This window comes from Antrostomus carolinensis, unplaced genomic scaffold (assembly GCF_000700745.2).
Source record: "Antrostomus carolinensis isolate BGI_N321 unplaced genomic scaffold, ASM70074v2 scaffold5527, whole genome shotgun sequence".
Lineage (NCBI taxonomy): Eukaryota > Metazoa > Chordata > Aves > Caprimulgiformes > Caprimulgidae > Antrostomus > Antrostomus carolinensis.
Genome location: NW_010329716.1, coordinates 57,461 through 76,709, shown reverse-complemented (window position 1 = coordinate 76,709; position 19,249 = coordinate 57,461). Strand labels below are relative to the sequence as shown.

The 19,249-nt window shown below is 44.5% G+C and overlaps 1 protein-coding gene across 1 annotated transcript in view; it reads left to right on the top strand.

Annotated features, from left to right (window-relative positions):
• LOC104528630 (fibrillin-2-like) overlaps positions 1-19,249 on the top strand; it is a gene marked incomplete at its 3' end in the record, with an annotated part of 108,565 nt that overhangs the window by 36,484 nt on the left and 52,832 nt on the right. Inside the window, 2 exon segments of the mRNA XM_010172688.2 lie at positions 8,261-8,458; positions 9,056-9,181. Of these exon segments, the coding sequence (XP_010170990.2) occupies positions 8,261-8,458; positions 9,056-9,181 (324 nt within the window).

The window sequence follows — 19,249 nt, the reverse complement described above, 5'->3', positions numbered from 1 at the left end:
TGTGGGAAAGATTCTGGAGCTACCAAACCCCCATGGCACCCCCAGCACCTCCATTCCTGCACCTCCCTCCCTGCACTAACTGACCTGGCAGCGATTCAACAGCCCAAGGCATTCTGACCTCGTGGTCTCTTCCAGGACGGAGGACACAGTGTGGCAGTGCCACCCCCCTGCTCCAACCCTCCCAGACATTTCTACAACTGCTGGAACTACTGGCCCCGTGTTGCCGAGCGTGTGCTTTGTGCCTCAGATGCTCCTGGCGTGGAGAGCCCTTGGAGGAGGGTTGTGCATGAAGCTCTATCTCAGGTTTCATCAGGCTAAGACTTTGTCAGGAAACTGTAAAAATAGGACAGGAAAACTTAAAAAAGTTCTCCCTTTACTATTTCCTTTGAATATGTTTTTTCAGCACTTGGAATGTCTGGCCTTATAAACTGCCCAGCCAGCTTTTTCTTTTCTGCAAAAGTCCAAACAGTTAAACATCAGGAATGTGGCTGTGTTTGGATGAGGTAAGGAAATGACTAGGTGGAGAAAGTATTCCATGAGAAAGGAGCTCTTTACGGAGACCCTCACGCTGTTCTCCCTGCATCCACCATCCCCCCTCCCACCAAAGCTGTCACGTATCAACTCAACCCAAGAGGCTTAGCAGATATTTCGAGTTGCCTTGTGTGCCGAGACCGATGATCAATCTGGTAAAATCTCAGCGTTCACGTTTAGTGCACCAGAAATAATCACAGGATTTTTTTGGTTGGCTCCTTTCAGGTTCATTGTTTGGCTGGTGGCTTTTGGATGTTGTCCCCCTGGGTATTTTCCCATATGTTCATGTTCCTTCTATGAGTAGGGCACAAATTATAGAATCATAGAATGGTTTGGGTTGGAAGGGACCTTAAAGCTCATCCAGTCCCAACCCCCCTGCCATCAGCAGGGACACCTTCCACTAGACCAGGTTGCTCAAAGCCTCATCCAACCTGGCCACAAACACTTCCAGGGAGGAGCAGCCACAACTATTGCTCCATTAAGCATTTAATCCATAAGTTATCAGCTCTCCTGGCAGGTCCCAGAGGGCACAGCCAGTCTTCTCCATGGGCTCTTTCTGGGGAAAACTTTCCATCACAGGCAGCCAGAGTTGTGTGGGAATCTTCTTGGGTAGAAGTTTGCAGAGGGATCTTTCCACATGCCTTGGTCACATCAGCTCTCACTCAGTCCCAGATCTGGCTGCTTGTCTTGCTCCAAAAACCCAGAAGTTTACAGACAGAGAGAATCACAAGGCTGTGCTCCCATGGCCTGGGGGGACCAAACCTCCTGGTGATGCAAATCATTCATTGAAAACAGAAAAATAGATATCGGGTTTGATATCCACTCTCCTTGCTCTCCCGTATTCGGTTGCTGGAGCTTTTAGAAAGCTTGGTGGAAGCCTGCCAAAGCCTGGGGCATGTGTTGCAGTGACCTCATCCCAGCGAGGTCTGGAGCTCCCTGGGGATTACTTACAAGCAACATTTGTCCTTACTGTTTTAAGAAAAAAAAAGCCTTCAGCGAAAGCATTGTTTATTATGAGAAGGAATTTGATTTTTAGCAAAGAAAAATCTCTTCTTCCGTACTGCTCTATTTATTTCTTTTATAAAGAAGGAATTCACCCAACCCATGGCCTGTTGGTTGGAATCCTGAGGGGATTCCAGCCAAATGGGACCAGAGAAAGGACAGGCTGAAAGTTGGAGTGAGAGTGAGGAGGAGAGCTCTTCAATCCCTTCACCTTCCCTTTAGCCTGGACTCTGCAGATCTGCTTCCACGGCTGCGGTCAGGCATATTCATGTTTCTAGGACTATATTAAACAGCAAGGAAAGTCATGCAACTCTTCCTGCTTTGACATCTTCACCCAGGGATCTGAATTCCCATCACAAGCATTCATTTCCTCGGTGCCACCTCGCTGGGTAGATGGATGTTGTAAAAGTGAGGAAAGCTTTCTCCTTTTTTCTTGTGAAAGTTTTCAAATAGAATGCTTCTCTTCAAAAGTACTTTGTCAAAAATTCCCCATTTTCCCAAAGGGAGAATAAGAACCAGTTAAAAGGGAGTGAAATGTTCATTTTAAATGCTTCCCCCCCCACCCCCCTCCCCACAGCAAAGCAGTAATTTAAATTGGATATGAAATAAAGTTGTAAATATTTCAGGTTCAGATACTGCTTCAATCCAGGTGTTACAAAACATTTGGAAAATGCCCTCGTTTCTAGAAGTCTTCAGTTTGAGATCTCCTTCAAAGAAACCAGACTGAGTTGCTGAAATGAACGTTGCCCTGCACAATAATGACATTGAGTTATGCTGCATATCCCAGGGAAATAATTCCCTACAAAAGATTTCCATTGTTTTCATTTAGCACTGGGGAATCTGAGCAATTGAGAAGGTGCCTTCCAACTGTTGGACATAAATGTTTGATAGCCTCAGAGTGGTAATTTTAAATAGGCTGAAACTGATTATTCTTTTTTTAATGAGTCCAAGCTGCATTTCTGGCATAAATTACAACCATGGTTGGCAAGGAGTAGTGTGTCCTTTATTACCTCTTGTAGGAGGTGAGACAGGTTTTGGCAAGGTGAACTTGGGTTAAATAACGTAGGCAAAGCCAGGGCAGCATCCCTGCTCAGCACAGCATCCCAAATCCTGGAAATGGGGAAATTACAACGTTTTGTGTGCTGGCTCGACTGAACCACAAGTACTTGAACCCACTTACTGCACTTCAATGTCCCAGCCCTTCCAGGAGGACTCTATGGAGCACGTGGGTGAAGGCAGATGTCCACAGCAACCGTGAAGTGTTCCTCCACTTAAGTCCTAGACACACTAAGAAAATTTTAAAAGTCTACAGGGATATTTTCAGGAAGCTGTTTGCAAGTGGAATAGCGTGGCTCAGTGTAAGAGCATGTGTCATGGCATGGATCCCACCCGTTAACTCCCCAAGGGTTTTGTGGCTTGGAATTGTCAGGAATGACCATTCATTAGCTAGAGGGGTTTCTAACAATCTCCATGACAACCAGTCAAACATGAAAACTGGGAATGAGGTCTATTCCTGTTACGCTTCCTCTTCTGAGCACATCTGGGGACCTGTGTTGCCTGCAGGATTGGGTAGACAGGACTCATTGTAGCACCAACATGGCTTTGCAGCATCTGCAGAAGTCTCTAGCTGAGAGGACTAGGTGGAACTTCAAAGCAATACTTGAGGGAGGAGGCGAGGCTCTGAAAACAAAGAGCACAGCAAGGACTCAAATTTCTTGTGCTTAATGCAAACACGTTGACTTCAACTCCGATTCCTTGGTGCCTTCTGCAATTTGAGCCCTCTCCCTCTTTGCTGGCTGCTCAAGACAAGTAGGCGTGAAGAGTAACCTAATCCAACTCCAACGCGATGAGAGATCTACAGCCTGAATGCGCTGAGCAGAGTCTACTTTGAAATTAATAAGGCAAGAAATTAAAATTAGATCAGTGCCATGGGTCAGGCTGATGATAGATGCTGGGACAGAAGCTGATGCCTGTTCTACGCTGAGCGTTTACTGTTTGTATTTGGAGAGGTGAAGTCATGCAGTGAGCTGACGTGGTTTTTGCGGGTACAAGTGATGGGTAAAGGCCCAGATACGCATGGCCCTGCTGTGCTGAAAGTCTCTTCTCTAGAGGTGAAAAGATTCTGACTGATCATAGAATCATAGAATGGTTTGGATTGGAAGGGACCTTAAAGCTCATCCAGTTCCAACCCCCCTGCCAGCAGCAGGGACACCTTCCACTAGACCAGGTTGCTCAAAGCCTCATCCAGCCTGGCTTTGAACACTTCCAGGGAGGAGCAGCCACAGCTTCCTTGGACAACCTGTTCCAGTGTCTGACCACCCTCACAGCGAAGAACTTCTTCCTAATATCTAATCTAAACCTCCCCTCTTTCAGCTTAAACCCATTTCCCCTTGTTTTGTCATTAACTGCCCTTATGAAAAGTCCTTCCCCAGCTTTCTTGTAGCCCCTTCAGGTACTGGGAGGTCACTAGAAGGTCTCCCTGGAGCCTTCTCTTCTCCAGGCTGAACAGCCCCAACTCTTTCAGCCTGTCTTCATAGGAGAGGTGCTCCAGCCCTCGCATCATCCTGGTGGCCTCCTCTGGACTTGTTCTAGCTGCTCCCGGTCTCTCTTGTGATGGGGGCGAAAATAAATACCCAAAATAAAGCCTGATCTGCTATTTCTTGCAGTCTCTTTCATGAGAACTTTACCTGCAGATGGAAAGATGGAACTCATCCATCTCCTGCCACTGGTCACTTACCACCAGGCTGAGTGAGCTTGAAAGAGGGAGGAAGAAGAAATCTCAGCTTTCAGCAAGGAGGGCACCTCTGTTTCTCTAAGAAATGTACCAGCAAAGACCAAACTTCTAAAGGACAACTACCTGTGACAGGGTTCCTGGAAGATGGGATCCCATACATAGGCTGTAAAAGGGCTTTAGACATCTCCTAAATGTGCATATTTCCTTAACAAAATTTGATTGGTGCCTCATTAAAAATTTAATAATTTGACTATTAAAATTAGCAACAGATGGGAGCTGGAATGCAGCCAGGTTTTCTGGACTCCAGACTGAAATTTCCTTGGCTTCATTCCCTCCAAAGAAGTAATCTACATCTGAAAATCTATTTTTGTCAATTATTTGTTTAAAAGGGGGTGTTCTCCTGACAATCGTGCTTTCATATCTCAAGGAATTCTTGCTGCAGCTCATCCAGCCGTGCCTCAGCGAGATGATGTGGGAGGTGCAAGTTTACCCTGATCTTCTCTGAACGGTGCTGCTGTGCATCAATTTTGTGTTACACGTTCACATCACCTGACTTTCTAAGTCACAGCCCTTTGTAGGTACAACAATGACATCAGCCACGTGTTCTTCTCCATGCTCCTTCTTACTGGGAAAGGAGGAAAGCAAGCCCTCTTTATCAGGCGTTTCTGCACTGTTAAAAAGGGTTAAAAAAGCTTCAGAATAGCTCCTAAAATAGATGATATTTCACTGGAAGCACATGGGTGCTGCCATGTTCAAACTGAGCTGCAGCCCACCTAATCGAGAGGCTCCAAGTGCAACGGTGCTGCAGCACAATGCTGAACCAAATGCAACTCTAGAATGTAACTGCCTGGAAGGTTTACAAAGTGGTACAAGGGTGGATTGAAGGCCCTTGGCTGAGATGACTTTGCACCTCAAAGCTCTGGTAGCATCCATAAGCTAATGTCTGGGGAACAGTATAGGAAAAGGGCAATCCTGTGGGCACCAGGCACTTATAGCTCACACCCTTGGACAATTCACAACATCCTCTGTTAGAAGAGTTCCCCTTAACTTATATATCACCTGAGGAACCACTTTCCCCAATTAATTTTAAGCCAGTGTCACTTCTCCTCTGCCTGTGAGGCCTCCTGGTTGTGGCTCTGCAAGTGAGTAGCCTGTTCCTCTTCAGGCCACTCATGATTTTGTACCCAGTGATCAGATCTTCCTCCAGGTGTTTCTTTTTCAGACTGAGGACTGCTTAACCAGGGCAGCTGCTCCTCATACATAAACCCTCCCACACCCGTGATCATTCTTTTCTGACCCCTTCCTAATTCTGCTCACTGCTTTCTGGGTTGGGGATTAGGACTGCAACCAGGTCTGAGGATGGAAGCAAACTGTGAGTTTAGCAACATTGCTCTTTCTTCTGTTCTTCATTCCTCTCCTGATACTTCTGTACAATCTATTAGCTTTTTTTTTTTTTTGGTATTTACTGAGTTGATTGTTCCATTGAAATAGGATCATGAAGCACTTTCTTTCAGAGTTCTTTGGGTGTGATCGTTGAGAAGATTAAAATTGTTCACTGGTGTGGTTATAAAGAGTTCTCCTTGGCTTTTCCTCAAGGCTGAAAATTTGAGGATGAGTCTTTTGGTTTTATTAAAACAGACAATGGGTGAGAAAACAACTCAAATTTTGTTGATTTCTTTTCTAGGAATAAAGTAGAACAAACTAAAGCATTAAACTTGGCATGGCAGGAGACATTAATGTGGACCATGTGCTTTGGTATCTTGTTAAAATTTGGGTCCAAAAAAAGAGATGATGATTATTTGGTAACTCACCATTGCAAACATAGTACATATTTCTGTTCTGATTTCCAAACAAAGGCATTTTTGTGAGATCATGTCATCTTTATACTGCTGTAACTTCTAAATCATTGCCTTTTTTTTTCCCCTTCAAATCCTTCTTGCTTTTTACCTCTCAGTGACATCCACAGACCAAACTCCTTTTGACAATTTTATCAGCGTTAGTTTTTAAGTGTGACTGTGCTCCCAGCTGCTCAAGAAATGCAAATCAGAGAGAGCATTAAGCTGGAAATAAACAATTCTTGTGCTAATTGATTCTTTCCTAGAATAGAGGAGAATTTCTTGTGTGGTTTCCATGTAGCTTATGCTTTTGATGCTCGGTGGGATAATTATAACATAGATGACCCTTCACAAGGCTTTTACTCAGCACAAGGAAGAGCAGTGAGGAAGGAACATCAACAGAGGCATTGTCAGTCTGAAGCCCTCAGTAATCACCAGCATTTCCAGATAATCTTTTACAGCCCAGGATAAAGCCACTCTGTCATGGTTTCATGCAAACGTTGGTAGGTTCTGCCAACGTTTCTGTCATGCAAACATGCCCTATGGGAGAAACCTTTCTCAAACCATCTCTTTCATAGTTCTCCTTGCTTTTTATTCTTTGCACATGTGTGTCAGGATTTAAATAGAAGGGAGCTGATTTCAAAGATCACGTGGGGAAAGACTTGTGTCTGAGAACTTGCAGGTCAAGAAATGGAGCTTTGCTTTGCTGAGTGTCTATGTTATACTAAGACATTTCTGGAAACAAAACTATTAGTCTTTAAATGTGGGTGCCAGTGCTGCCCATGGCTCATGATTTAAGTATAACCACCTTCCACATAAGTCTTTTTTATTGCTTCACATGTCAAATCCAAATGTCTCACTGGAAAGACAGCTGTGGGCTAATCTGGGTACTGATGCAGGGATTTGGGTTCACAGTCAATTCCTAATTACTGGGCACTCCAATGTCAAAATTCCCTAAGGAACTTTGCAAATCTCAACCAGACTATCTGAAATAACGGCTATTTGACCAATACTTAACTCCCTTAGACAGTTAATATGGAATTTTCTGGTCTGACAATAACATGGTTAAAGGTCTTTTTTTCCAGCCACAGATCAAACACTCCCATGCAATCATCTATTCCCAGTAGAAGGAAAACAAAAAACCCCTCTTGTTTAAGAATTTTGTTTCCTGATGAATGCCTGCTGTGCTAATATCCCTAATCAAGGGTCATGAAAGCCCAGACAGTGGCAAAACCACATTCCTTAGTGCAAACAAGCTCTTCAAAATCCTTTTGGTTTTAAGGGATAAGGGGATCCTTGTTGGGAATGGGAAACAGGCTGGTTGTTTCTGCGGCATCTGGATTTTAAAGATCTAGTTAAAATTGTCAGGGGACCTTTAAGAGTTAAACTGAAGCAATTAATCACAGGGATGTGTATTACTGCAGGAGCTGCCCTTCCAGAGACTGGCAGAGAGGGTGGAAATCCCTTTATGGGATTTACAGTAGACATCATGGGGAAAAGCTTGGGAATTTTCTCCCAGGATGTTCTGTGGGTGAGATCTAAGACTCTTCCTCTGCAGCCAAGTAGAAGTGATCTGGCAGCAAAACATCTCCATCATCTTCTATGTTATACGGGCTGTCAGGCCCTCAGGCTGTCCGTGAGAGATGCTTGTACCATGTCATCTCCATATGCATCTTTTTGCCCCCAACTCAAATGAAGTTTGATTGCTTTGCTGAGCCCAGCAGTTCCACAGAACAGGTCAACTTGAAGCCCTGAAATTACCTCTTTGCCTGACTTCATGTTTTGAGTTCATTCTAGGGCCAGTACTTAAAGGGAGTGACTCAAGGCATAGAATAAGTATGGTTCATGGGACGAACCTGAGGGAGACCAGGAAGAGCTGGCTTGGAGAACCTGTAGATGACCACATGAAGCGTGCAGCAGAAAGGAGGTCACTGCCTCCAGCGCTGGTTTCCAGCTTTGTCTTAAATTTTTGTTCTTTTCATGATCACAGATTTTTTTTGTTGTTGTTTGGGGGTTTTTTTGTTTGTTTGTTTTTATGGAACTTGTTGACTTTGCAGTTGGATGGCTCTGCTGGTAGGAGGGGGAATAGGGACTCTGTGTGTTAGACAGAAAACTTTGTGTCTTGATCTAACCTGTGGATATTTTTGTTCACGCTCAGACTATCGTACTGGTCCCTGTTTTAGCCAAGTAAATAACCAGATGTGCCAGGGTCAACTCAGTGGGATCGTCTGCACCAAGACCATGTGTTGTGCCACCATTGGACGGGCCTGGGGTCACCCATGTGAGATGTGCCCTGCCCAACCTCACCCCTGCCGCCGAGGTTTCATTCCAAACATTCGTACTGGAGCTTGCCAAGGTAAATTCCTCTGAGAGGATGTTCCTTTATCCATCCTGATATGCACTGAGAGGGCAAGTGATGAATGACTCTAGATGAGAGGAGCCCTAAGAGAGAGAAGAGTTGTCCATGTAAACTGTACTGAATCCATCATTGTATGTCACAGAGCATCACTGTGGACGTTGGGTCTCCCATGGGATGATATAAAATCATCTTAGCTCAAGTGAATGTTCTGGCCATGCTGTGGTTCTCAGGTGACATCCTCCATCCCACGAGATGTAATGGATCAGACTAATGTTTCTTCACGCTCTGAACTAAGTTACCCATTTAGCTTTCCAGATACCCTCATTCTGTGATGCTGCTGCTGTTGTAGTTTCTGTCCCAGCACTGGGACATGATCAGCACTTGTATCAGGTGACTAACTAGCGCTCTGCAAGCTGTGTTACTGGTTCAAAACAGAAGCCACAACTCCTTCAAGGTCACACAGGCAATTACAGTGTATGTAAATCACATGCTTAGAGGTTGTGTTCAATGTCTAGGACTCCCACCATGCTGGGGTTGAACATTCATCTGTTGCAATGGCTTCACTTCCTAATGGCTTTGTTCTTCTTCCTGTAGATGTGGATGAATGTCAAGCCATTCCTGGCCTCTGTCAAGGTGGTAACTGCATCAACACAGTGGGTTCTTACGAGTGCAAATGCCCTGCGGGACACAAGCAGAGTGAGACCAGCCACAGATGTGAAGGTAAGACTGCAAACTTCTACACAACTTCACCAGATTGCTCAGCACTGGGCTCCCAGATATATTCTGAGAGCACAAGGGCATTTCAAAACTTGAGAATTTCTCTGCTCACTGGGCATCTCCAAGGCTGGCAGAGTAGAGATGTGAAAGAACTCCCATGCCAGCCTTGGTCCTAGCTTCCAAATAAGAGGGAGTTCTGCAAGCATCGAGGTGTGTTAGGAAATGTTCTGCAGTATGAATTCATGATCTGTTTAGCTGCTTCCCACAGTCCAAGGCAGGGAAATGAGGAAGAGAGCCTGCCAGATCTTCTCTTAAGCTAGAAAGAGGGTTTTTTTTATTTCAAGTAGGTGTTTTCTGAAAGATATTTTAATGGCAACACGGACTCATTGAACAGAAGGGGTTTTTGGAGGACTTTAGTCCAACCTCCTGTTGAAATTGGGACTGGCTTCAAAGCCAGATCAGGTTGCTCATGTTGCTCAGTTTGATTCAGTTTTGAAAACTCAAAGCTTTTTCTTTGGGGGCTCTTCTCCCAGGGTGGCACCACTGTCACAACGAGAAATATTTTCCTTATATCCACTTGATACTGATCTTTTTGCAGCTTGCAACTTGTTGCCTCTGGTTCAGTAGAATAACTGGAAAGAAGGCAAAGCAGGTGGGGTCTGATGAGCTGGGATGGTGATGGAGTAAGACAACCAGAAATAACATCATGGCTCTCAGTGCACTGCAGAAGATGGGATGCCATGAGATGAGGGTATGGAGCAAGTAAATGCAGTGTTGCTTCACTGCCTTGGTGATTTTATTTCAAACTGATGTGTTGGTCAGAACCTGAACCTTGAGTACAGAGCAGGCAGAAATGAAAATTTGGAATTAGAGACATGAAATGCCAGTCAGGAGCACGCCTGTGAGCATCTCTCCTTTGAGCCAGTGGCCTCAGCAGGGTCTGGTAAGATGGTGAAGAGATCTCTTCAATTTCAAGGGAAATATTTTCCAGGAGTTGCTTAGAAATGACCAAATACCTGATCCTCAGACCAGAGGACTAGTTTCATTTGGAGTATGAACATTTAACAATGTTAGACTCAGTTGTGGTAGTTAAAGGAGAACTCTGCCTGGTTCTGGAAGCCCCTGGAGCTGCTCTTTGCTCTTGGTCTGAGGATAAGTTGGTCCACTGTATTCCTTAGTTAAATTCAGGACTCACCTAGGCAGTAAGAGCCAATGTCTTGGTCAGCATAACGTTCTTCTCATAACAAGTCTTACACTGAAACTAAAACACAGCTGTTCTAACTACTAAGAAGAAAATTAACTCTATCCTAGCAAAACCAGGACAGGCACACACTTCTGTGGGGCACAGGGAGGATGAGGTGCAGTCAGTATGTCAAACATTTGCGGTGCCATCAATCTGAGCCCTCTTCATGAGAGTCTGGCTCCAGTTCTTTAAGGTTTAGTCTCAGCATCTCCTCTCCAAGAGGTGTGCAGATCTCTATCAGGATGACACACTTTCCCCAAGCGTTTTCCAGCAGTTCTCACAGGCCAGACTCATACCTTGCCAGCCAGGCTGCACCTCTCAGAAGTAGAGGAATAAACATTTGTTGTATTTTCTAAACATCTGGCAAATGAAAAGGAAAACAACATTAAACTTTTCCTGCCTTGGTTGTTAAAGCTCTTTCCCACATACCCTAATGAAACCCTGCTGGCCTGTGTTTGCCATTTTAGGGATAAAACGTGTTCGTTGTGCTGGTATGACTGTGTCCCACCTAGCTGGCCTTCAGGAACTCCACTTCCCTTTCATTCCTCTCCAAGGCTCTGTTGTAACCAAGACAAGAGATGATGAATGGTACTAGACTCCAGATGTTTAACCTGGAATTTGCTTTCAGGTGGTAAAGTTACACAGAGAGAGAGCACTTAAAGTGATCAGCATCCCAGCAACCCACCCCCACAGCACCGTGGGTTTGACAGCATATATTGTCCCGTTGGGTTTCTCCCAACAGTCAGCTCTCGGGGAAGGGAGGATCACTGCTTCCAGGTGACTGTTCCCATACCCCCACCCTCCTGCAATCCAGACATTTTCCTTGCTAGGATAATTCTAATAGTCTGTGTTCAGTGCAAGCTGTGTGACCTGGGTTCAGCCCTTCAGAAATAACTCCAAACTGAGACTGTCTCCAAACTGAGACACCAGTTAGAGAGGTTAATCCTTTTAGTGGGGGGCAGACGTTCTTTTATGTTGAGAAGACATCTGTGTCTGTGGATCTTCCTTGGCAGGATGCCAGGACACTTTCTAAAATTTTAACAGAAGGGTTTCTTGCAGTGCTCCAGCATCTAAGGACTTGGAACTGGTAGAATCCAAACCAGCCTTTTCACATGCATCTCGGGTGAAGAACCAGTTCCCCATACCCAGTGATGTCCTGTGCAGTTTGGCTGGCCCGTGGGTGAAGGCTGGACTGCAGTAGAACCATGGGCTTAACCTCAGGACACAAAAAATTGTCCTTGCCTTGGTCTGCCTCACCCGTGCTGGCTGGGGACCAGGCAAAGCACATATGAAATCAGTTTAGCTGGAATCTCCTATATACCAAGATTAAAAACAATCCATTGTCTGAATCTGTCATCCAGATGCAAGGGGCCTCTGCGTGGGTCCCCACTTCCCAGAGCGCCTGCAAAAGCAGCATGATGCGGCTGTAAACAGCTTCCTTTCGCTCTCCTTCCTGGATGGCCATAAAAAGAGCCATCTCCAGTGTCTGTTCCATCACTTATCTTACCTCAATTGCTAAGGAGACCACCAAAAGAGGATGCTTTCCTGTAGTATGATTTACAGACCTTCTGTGAGAATGCTGATGGCAGGGGGGTTGGGACTGGATGATCTTTAAGGTCCCTTCCAACCCAAACCAGTCTATGATTCTATGAATTCAACATGAGGGATGCTCTAAACTGCCAGGGTTGTGACTGGTTTTGAGGGTTTGTTTCCCAGACATGAATCACCAGCATGTCCCCACCAGGCAGTTGGAAGGTGAAGAGGATACCTTTGTCTGGCTGATCACTGCACCCCTGTACCTCATGTGAGTCACTGAAACTATGTGAACAGGGGAAGAGAGCACCAGCATCTTGTAAGGGGATCATCTGATGGTAACACTTTATAAACACAGGAAGATCTGGGCCCTTTCTTGGAGTTTGAGTGTGCTTTGATACATCAGGAGTGAACTGTTTGGTACAGCTGATAGAGCCCCGAATTCCTCACTTGCTGAAATTGTCTGTACTGCCAAAGTAGCTGTATCGATCCGAGTAACCACCTCACTGAGCCAAGGGTTTTAATCAAAATAACGACCACAAGCATAAGAGGATATTTTCTTTATCCATGTGTGCTCTAAGCCTAAAATCTCAAAGCTGTAGGAGTTCCCTTGTTGAGTTTGTGCTAACTTTATAGCTGGTGAAAGGAGTGATTTCTCAGCTTGCACTGAAACCATCTTGCTTTAGGAAGAGGAGATGGTTTCCTCTTGTTTTCAGATTCCTCATCCAAGCCTAGCATCCAGGAAATATTAAAACTAGATTACATGTCTGTGTTAAATTCTTCCCTAGTTCCCAGGAGCTTGTATTTTATGCTCAGAAGATTCCTCCTGGGGAGTGAAGTCAGCAGATGGGATTGTGTTTTAGCCAAAGGTCAGAGCCCCGTGTCACTGTGGCTGCTGATTAATGATGTCTCCCTCATTAACACAGCAGCATGTACCACTAATCTTCTTTGGGCTGTTTATTGGTGGGAATAGGCAGGAGTAGAGATAATGTTGTTCCTTTCCCATAGTGATACTTATCTCTTAACACAAATGGCACCTGGAATGGAGGCTCCGTTTTCAGTCCCTCAATCCCTGAAGAATAAAGATGCTTTTCCTATGTGAGATCTTCTACGCTGATAACAGAGGCCAGCTCAGGACCTGATGGACTATGTGAGGGGGCTGCAGCTGGGTATGCTGGATGAATTTCGTTCGACCCCAGCAGGAAAATGATGTCCTTTTTCTATCTGCAAAACGTGAAAGCGTACACATGACATCAAGTTTGGATTTGAACCTAAATATCCTCCAAGTTCAGGGTTGCTCAGTGCCAGAGGTATTTCTGCAGCTCATCTCTAATGAATGTAACACTATCAAATAGTGGCTGATTTTATGCCTTTGTTCATTGTATTCTGAGGGAGTTCCTGAGCTTGGGGCTATGTAACATATAATGAGAAATTTCTAGCACAGAATGTTGCCTGTTCACTTTCTGAAAGATATAAGAAGTTTGTGAAAAGCAGCAGTGGTGGGTGGGTGGACTGAGTGGTGGGGAAGGGGAAGGTTGCTCTCTAAACCAACACTGGAGGCAAGGCCAGCTTTGCAAGTGCCAAAGGATTGCATTTCTGTTGTGTTGGTATGAAAAGATGAGCAAGGAGGGCAGATGTTGTCAGCTGATGGCTACATTGACTGGTACAATGCTTGGCTTGTGGGGAAAGTGGACAAGAGGAGGATCTGTTGAGGTTTGTAAGGGAACAAGAAGTGTGTGGGCACGGAGAGAAGGGCTGTTTTATACCCAGCTGACTTCTTAACGCTGCTGGAAGAAAAGAATTGTTGAAGAGGACACAAGAAAGCACTAATAGTGCAAAATGCAGAAAGGAAACATCAAAGCTGAAATCAGACACATTCCCCTGCTGCAAAGACCTTTATCAATAAATTGTAGAGAAGTGGGGGGGTCGTTACACAGAGTGAGATTTTTAACTTATCCTGGAAGCAACCATAAAAATTATGCTTAAGGGAACAATTCCATGGCATGTTCTTAAGAGTGGAATCACTGATGGAATAAAGTTTTTTTTCCTTCCATAATTTACGTGGTTCTCTGCCAATAATTTAACTTTTTTTTTCTTAATAGCCCTTCCTCTACTGCATAATAAAATGCTAAGCCAGCTCTGTTATCGGTGAAGTACGTAATGCCAGGACCTCACCCAGGATGCTTTCCAGTGCCCCGAAAGGAATAAGTGTCTCACATCCAAAATTGTTCCAGGATGATGACATACAAGATACAAAAAAAGTGCATGAAGAAACACCAGGCAAGGAGATGGAGGGCACTGTGTGCTTTGTGCAACAAGCTCTGTTCAAATCCATCCAGGGTAGATCCTTCTTGATGGACTTTGGCATCTCTAGGAGACAGATTCTGCCAAAGGAGAACAAATCCTTTAATCACAAATCTCCCCTCTTTTTACTTACCCCTTTCTATTGAGCTTTTCTAGGGTGACATATTAGATGCTACTTATGTCTCCAGGGACTAGTCTTTTGTCACCACCGCACTAAATTCACAATTTTCTAATGAAGATGAGGCTCTGTTTTTTACTCTGTTGAATCTCATCATCATCATCTCTGAATTGGAGGGAGCTTTCCTGCATTTTCCATGAGCAGAGTGGGTAGGTTGGCCCATTTTCCTCACCAAGGGAACACGATAGCCATTTTATTAGCATGTTTTCAATTTTCTTACAAAATGTCTACAGAAGAGCTCATTGTTTGGATCCGTTAAAAGCTCATTTCCATGGATTTGGTGTGGTTTGGAGGGTTCCATTACTCTCCTCTGTGGTTTCTTTGTGCTTTCGGGAAGGGAAGGTCTGAGAGTCCTGTGCGCTGCACGAGAGAGGGCTGATGAGGCATGACCTCTTCTACGTGACACAGAGATGTTTTCTCCATCAAGTCCTGTTTTTTTTAGCAGATGGAAAAGTTGGGGTTTCAACATGTCTGTGGGCACCCGTGTTGGATGGGCTTTGCAGACTGCAACTCTCTTTCTGAAGCTCTGTAGCCTTTGGCTTCCAGCATTTTCAGCCTTAGTGATCAGGCCAACTCCAACCCAGCGAGTTGGAGACCAGATCCAAAATCAACGTTTACATTGAATTCTGCCATTGTCTGAAGAGCAGAGCACACAGAATATTGCTTTAATTTTTAACAGAGAGTTGGAAAAGTCATGAAGTAGCCAGGTTGGAGTTGGAAGAATTCCCTACCCAGAGCTGGCAGCTGGGTGTTAATGAGAGGTGTACATATTCATCCCACCGTGTCAAGCTCTCCACAGGCTTCAGCTCAGAATGAATCAAAACTATGAGACACTTTACGAAGAGAAAATAAAGAAGGCAAATGTGGTGGGGAAGAACTGAAACAACAACAAAGCCCAGAGCTCAGTTTCTCAAAGTACAGGATGTGTGAGTTAGGCTTGAGAAACTCTGGGTTTTTTTTTTTCCCCTGCTTCTTGGGTTGCTAACGCTGCTCTCATCTGAGCTAGGATTTTCAAGGAGAAAAAAATGTCACAGTTTGATTTAACCTTTTGAATTAACTCTGGTTTTCCTTAAGAATGGAATGTAGCTGCTGCCCCCACAAACACGTAGGGCTTTCTCTTGGATGGACTGATGCTATGTCATAAGTATTGATCTAATAAGATCAGCTGGCCTCCAGACCTCTGATACAACCAAATTCAGGAGACCTATGCAGAAGTTTTAAGCTCTTATTTCTAACAGGACAACCAACCTTTGCTTCATAAAGCTCTTTCCCTTCCAGTGTTCTGCAAATTGTAACCAAACACAGGCCTGTAATTAAATGACAGGGCAGGCTGTAGTGATAAAATCTCTTTTTGCTGCAGGGGCCCAGGTGGGGGAAGTGTTTTCTGTGGATTTGCATTGCTGCTTTTCCAGGTTTGGAGTTGTGTCTGTGTTGGGGTGGCTCTGAGCATTGAAGAGCTACAGGAGCACTGCGAGGACAGAGGTGGTATCTCTGCTGCTTGCAAAAGGCAGCTGAAATCTTTGGCTAGCTGAAAGCATAATTTCAGAGTTCCTAAGAAGCCAAACAGGACTGCATCTTCTGCTCTTGATATAGGAGTGTATAACCTGCCCTGTGCACTTGGGCTTAGTTTTTTGCGTGTTAAACCCAAGGTTTCACTTGCTTCCTCAGGACTCAGAGTTGCAGCCAAAATAAAACAGAAGATATTTGTCCTTGTAACAGGTTGTGTGAGCAAGGAGGAAAGAGTTTTTTTTTAGTGAAGGTTATTTCTTTGCCCACATGAAGCACCCATGGGGGGTCTCTGTCCATACCACACACCTCACTTCAAAAGGCAGCTGGGCTCCTCTTACTGAAACACGTACATTGTCTGTCTGTGTCACTGAGCCGAGTGGGATGAATTTCACTGTGTCTCACTTTGCAGGGAAAAATCATCACTGTTAGGGCACAACTCTTCTGCTCTGTTTAGACATTTCTGTTCAGATGTGATGAATTACTGCCTGGAGGAGATTATCTCTTTCTGCTGAGTGGAAATGGCATCTAGGAAAAACTCAGATGGAGACGCCTGCTCCGTAAACATCTAACACATCAACTCAACATGCACCACTGTCCAGATCATTTCTGAAGCCTTTTCCTCTAAAGGTCTAACAGTGTTGACCCTCTCACACCTTTTCTCCCTCAGAACAAAGTGGGGACTTTGTGGTGATATGAATTAACTGTCATCATCAGATGTCCATGGCTATTCCACCCTGCAGCCAAAGGCTGGTGTGGTGGAGTCACAGTGCTTGGGACACAGTGGCAGAAGGATCCTGGCAGCCTCTCTAATTTTAGAGAGAAGGATGCAGTTTGTAAGGATGTTTCTGGAGGACTGAAGACAACACTTACTCCTTGAGAGGAACCTCTATGCAGCCAGATTTCACACCCCTTTGTCCTCCCTTGGATTTGTGCCTGTGCTAGGGACATTGTTAGGTGAGTTGAATCCATCCTAAGCCTTGGAGAACTAGCCCTGTCCCTGGGTACGCAGGCTAAAAATTATTTAGCATTGATGTAAATGTCTGCTTCATTCCAACCTGAATTTATAATGCCTCAGCTTCAGTTTTCATCTTCTCTTTTTGAGGCTGCAGAGCACTGCGCTCTCAAAGTCATCTCTATTCATCTCTTTTCTATGATCCCGTCACATCCTCACAGGTTCTTGGATAAATGTCATTGAGTCCTGCTGGTCCCTTCGTGTCAGAAAGGTTTTTCCAGGCCTTGAATCATCCCCTTATACTGTGAACCTCTCTGTTTCATTGTCCTCTTGTAAGAGCTGTGGCACCCAGGGATAATCCTGATTAAGAGGTAACATCACCTACCAACTTCTGCTCACTGAGAGCTGCACTAGCATCACTAGCCACTGCATGGCACTGTGAGATTGCAGTCTGACATTTCCTTCCTAACTCCCCAAATTTTCTCTGTTTCACACTGGACAGGACACAGCTCACCACCCCTCTGGGTAGCCCACACCCACTTCTTACAGAAATTTCTTACCCCTTTCTCAGATCTGTCACTGAGGCTCACATCCATCATCACAGCCAGATCTTCTGGCTCCCAGCACAATCATCTTCTTGTCCCTCCCTTGCCCTGATGGGTTCAGGTAACGCTTTCCCATGTGTCTATGTTGCTTTCATCACTGAAATCTGCTAGATGAGCTCTTCCAAAGGTGTCCTCCATTCCCACTCCCAGGTGAGAGGTCTTTGCTACTCTGCTTTATTTTTTTAAGTCTTTGCCCTGCAGCAGCTCTAACCTCACACATGCTAATGCCATCAGGCTGTGCAAGGCTGTTTTGCTGTTCACATCAGAAAAATCCCCTCGAAGGAGCAGACTTTGACCAGTTCCTTTTCATTACTTTCCTGCCAGCCCCAGGCAGCATCTGAATTGCATATAAAAAATCCCTTTCTCCATTCACAACACCGCGATAGATTTAAAACACAATAAATAAAGTTGCTTAGCAGGAATAATTTATTTTGTCAATTGCCAAGACTGTAAAAACTATTGGGCAAATATTCCTTCTGCCTTTTACCACCACCTGGACTGTGACCACCAACCAACTGCTTTAGGTGGTTGGTGGTCATTCATTAGAGGTTGGATCTAATTTCACCTCAGCTTCTGAAACAGATTTCAGTTGGCAACAGAGAAAAATCTACAACCCTGTTCCCAGACGAGTCCTTAGAGTCAAGTGCCCAAGCATAGCTGGGCCCCCCAATATATTTAATTATATTGACATTTTGGTCAAAAACTGTTGAAAACAGATTGCCCTTTTCAAAATTGCTGATTTGTCACTCTGTTCCCTTTGATTTTCCAAATTTCAGGTCCCAGGTGACATCTGCAGACAGAAGTTACAGGCTGTCTCTCTCTCTGTATCATCTGTATAGATGTTCATTGAATTTTCTGCTCTGTCTTCACCCTTTTCTGTTGCAGTTTGTCTTTTTTTCAAGCTGCAGCTTTCAGGCTTTCTGTGTGTGGTTTTCCATCTGTGAACCAAAACTTTCACAAGGATATGAAGCTCTTTAAATACTCAGTGTAAAAAAAAAAGAAACCAAAGAAATAATTAACTCAAGAATTTTCTCAAAGTTATAATATAAATGTCCTGGAAAGTTTGGAGAACTCTACAGTTCTTAAGCAAACCCTAGAGTGTCTCATTTTTTTTCAGCTCAATTCTTCCAGCATGGATTAAAAAACTCTGAGCAAGATTTCAAATAGAGATGTTCTGTTTCAGGATCCAAACTCAGGCATCCAGGACCTTGGCAATGGGGCTGGTCTCCACATTCAGCTTGTGGTGAGGCTCTGCCATACCTCCTCACTAGACAGGTGTTTGTGGAGCTCATCTTAAGTTCAAATGACAGAAGCTACGTGACTGGGGTGATTGTTTCTGAATTTTAGTACTTTTGTAACCTTTTTGCAATTATTACCATGTCTCTGGGCACTGGGGCTGCCTCCTGGTTCCTCTGATGCTTGAGTCCAGCTGTTGCACCTTGATAAAACTTTGTTGTAATGTCCTTATTCTCCATGCTCTTAAGTCCAGAGGGATGCACCTCACTGGTCTGTTAGATTGTCACACACGTGGCAGTGGGCTGCTGGAGAAGCTAACATGGATGGAGTTTCTTTGATTGTTGTGGATAATTAGGTGTGATATCTCTAAGGACTTCACTGTGCATCTCTACCTCACTAATCTTCCCTGTGAGGAGATAAATACTTCAAACTCTGGCATCCTCATGGCATTGTTATGCAAATCAGACAGTAAAATAGAAATGCTGATTGAGGAGCTGAACCCATAGTGATG